Source organism: Penaeus monodon, chromosome 23 (genome assembly GCF_015228065.2).
Source record: "Penaeus monodon isolate SGIC_2016 chromosome 23, NSTDA_Pmon_1, whole genome shotgun sequence".
Taxonomy (NCBI): Eukaryota; Metazoa; Arthropoda; class Malacostraca; order Decapoda; family Penaeidae; genus Penaeus; species Penaeus monodon.
In genome coordinates this window covers 16,747,198-16,749,981 of record NC_051408.1, presented here as the reverse complement: position 1 = coordinate 16,749,981, position 2,784 = coordinate 16,747,198, and the positions used below count along the sequence as shown (strand labels likewise).

The window sequence follows — 2,784 nt, the reverse complement described above, 5'->3', positions numbered from 1 at the left end:
ATGATGACAACTGCATGCAAAGATCCTGTCCTTGCATCAGAAATCTTATACATACTTTCTGTGTCATGGCGGTCTGGAGAATCTTCCGGGAGTTTCTTTAAGTATTCACGAAGCAGCATTTCATAACGAGGGATGCGTTGTACAGGTGACAACATGTGATGCTGCAGGGTAAGGTTGCCACACACTTCCATTGACTGTTAAACAGGCAATGTCAACACATTAGCTATTGTCTGATTCAGTTTTAAAAAATGATGATTAAATATATAAACAGGATGTTCTGGTACAGTGAGATATATAAATGTCACATACTGCATACCTAAAATAAAATGCATTCAGTTTTACCTGCAAGACTGATTCATGTATGGATCTTAACTGGGTATTATTTTTATACTTACATGTATCTCATCCATGATTGTAGCAAATCTTGGACATTTGGCTTGCCAAGAGTTAATGATCGTCATTGCATTGTCAAAGTTTCTCACATATTCAGTATACATTTTCAAGAATGGAGCAAAACTTTTCATTATATCACCTGGAAGAAGTAAAGCATTTAGTAATGCACAAAATCTACAATATACATATTTTCTATGGCTTGAAAATAATCTACATCTGTTTTTATATCAGTGTACAGATTTCCTATGAATCATTTTCCAATCTGACAGAACCTACACTTCTATCAATACAATTTATCACCACTATAAATTCCCTTCTTTTTTAAATAAATTTTCCTCACCGATTCTCCTGTTCTGTTCCCACTGAGCCATACGTTCCTCAAGCTGTGGGAGAAGGAAGTCATGGTGGAGTTTGTAGATGGACTTGACATTGGAAAACATCTGGGGGATGATGTCAGCTGGAAAGAGGTGGTGTGCTCGGTTCTCTTGGTCGACGCGGAACTGGAACTCCTAGTGATTTAAAGACACTTGTAAAAGGTGATCTGTTATATCTAAAAATGATGTTTTATGTAATTCTTTAGTTATTTCATCACAAGACTGGAGATTGTTGAATACCAATAGCTATATCTTAAATACCTTAAATATTAATTTGGCTAAAAAACAATACCCATATGGCTCTTGATAGATCTTGAGGGGGACAATAGCTATCCCCATAATATAGGGCTTCCACCCTAAACTGTGCTTGTAAAATAGGAATCACCACCATGTACAGAAGCTGCTCAAGTTACATCAAGTTTTATATTTCTTTCCCCTATACTACATCAAAACTTCCCCTTGTAAAATTCTCTTGATCTGCCATTTGATCCAGAGTGATTTAAAAAAGGCATCCTTTTAATTGGAATAACAAAGTTTCTGTTTCTTCTTGTGAGCAGTCATCCTCTCTAGAAAAGGGCACCTAGCACACACCTGGTCAATGAGATGAAGGACCTTCACATAGGTCCTCTCGGTGTTGAGGAGTTCGTGAGCAATCCTATAGGCCTTGTCCTTGCGTGCATCTACAGTGTGATCGAGTTCATGCACGCTTGTGGTGTCCTGAGCCAAGAGGGAAGACCGCGGGGAGGAAAGGTCATGGCACGACTCTAGGTCACTGCTCCTGACGGAACTGTGGTCGTCGATCTCGGAGGGTTCGGTGCTGACCGCCTGTGGGAAAGGGCGTGAATTTTGTCAGTGAGAGGAGAAGAGTCATCATATTCCTCTTCTCATTTTAGTGAACACTGTTTGCATCTTTATATCAAGACCACCTTGATTAACTAATAGGATATTTTACTCGAACAATAAAGGGAATTTCGATTTGGTAATTCATTTTACAGATGATATCCGTTAAGATATTAAAAATATTTTTTGTACAAAATCAAATTCTGACAAACTACAGCCATGTGCAGCGAGTGCCCCACCTGAGAGTTCCTCTTTGATTCGGTGTCCATGTCGGACAGGGGCGAGTGTGGGCGGGACTGAGATCGCGCCTGAGTTTTGCCGGCGGAGGGCGAAGGCGGCCGCGACCCCGATCTCGACGACGATGACCTTTGGGCGTGGGAGGAGGTCTGAGCTTGGTGAGTGTTCGTGCTGCCCTCCGCCACGCCCCCCACGCCGCCCGTGGGCGTGACAAACTCCTCTTCATCCTCGCTCTCGGTCTCACTAACGCCCTCGCCGAATTCCTCGCTGAAGAACTGCGTCTCCGTGCACACTCTGGGGAGACTGATTGCATTAGGACACTCCTTGGGAGGAAAATACTTCCTATAACACTCCTGTGAAATTGTATTGGATTATTTACCATGGTGTTACTTTGGAGCATCGAACTACAAGTCTTTGTGTGTGAAATCACTTCAAACCCTTTTCTTTCTGTATATTTTGACCTTTGAATGTGCTGTTTTTTTCCTGTTCTCAATACGCACCAACCTACAGTACGGAAGCGCACATCTGTGTCCTTGGCACTGTATCAACATATTCATATACACAATTCGATCCGATATCTGAGAAATTATTTACTGATAAGTCTATGCAATGTCAGCACAGTTATACAGCTATTCAAAACTGCATATGAAATTTATGTTAGTTATCATCACACAGTGTTCTTGTCAAGAAGCCTCCTCCCCGCGCGGGATTCGAAGTGCTTCGACTGCTAAAGGCCAAAGGCAAGCGATTCACCTAATGATGCGATGCAAAATCCGAGGTTGCAATTGTACACGGAACTGCCCAAGTTAAGATTATTATCATTATTTTCACTTTCCTAATTGCGATGGTAATGCATATACAAAGAACACTGTTACTGTATGTGAAAAATAAACCACAACGCTAGTCCATTTTTTGATACCTAGATGAAAGTGACGATATA

At 41.3% G+C, this 2,784-nt stretch overlaps 1 protein-coding gene across 1 annotated transcript in view; it reads right to left on the bottom strand.

The window, feature by feature from the left end:
• LOC119587828 (FYVE, RhoGEF and PH domain-containing protein 4-like) overlaps nt 1-2,784 on the bottom strand; it is a gene marked incomplete at its 5' end in the record, with an annotated part of 17,402 nt that overhangs the window by 13,561 nt on the left and 1,057 nt on the right. The window contains 5 exon segments of the mRNA XM_037936531.1: nt 56-194; nt 396-532; nt 734-902; nt 1,359-1,592; nt 1,847-2,138. Of these exon segments, the coding sequence (XP_037792459.1) occupies nt 56-194; nt 396-532; nt 734-902; nt 1,359-1,592; nt 1,847-2,138 (971 nt within the window).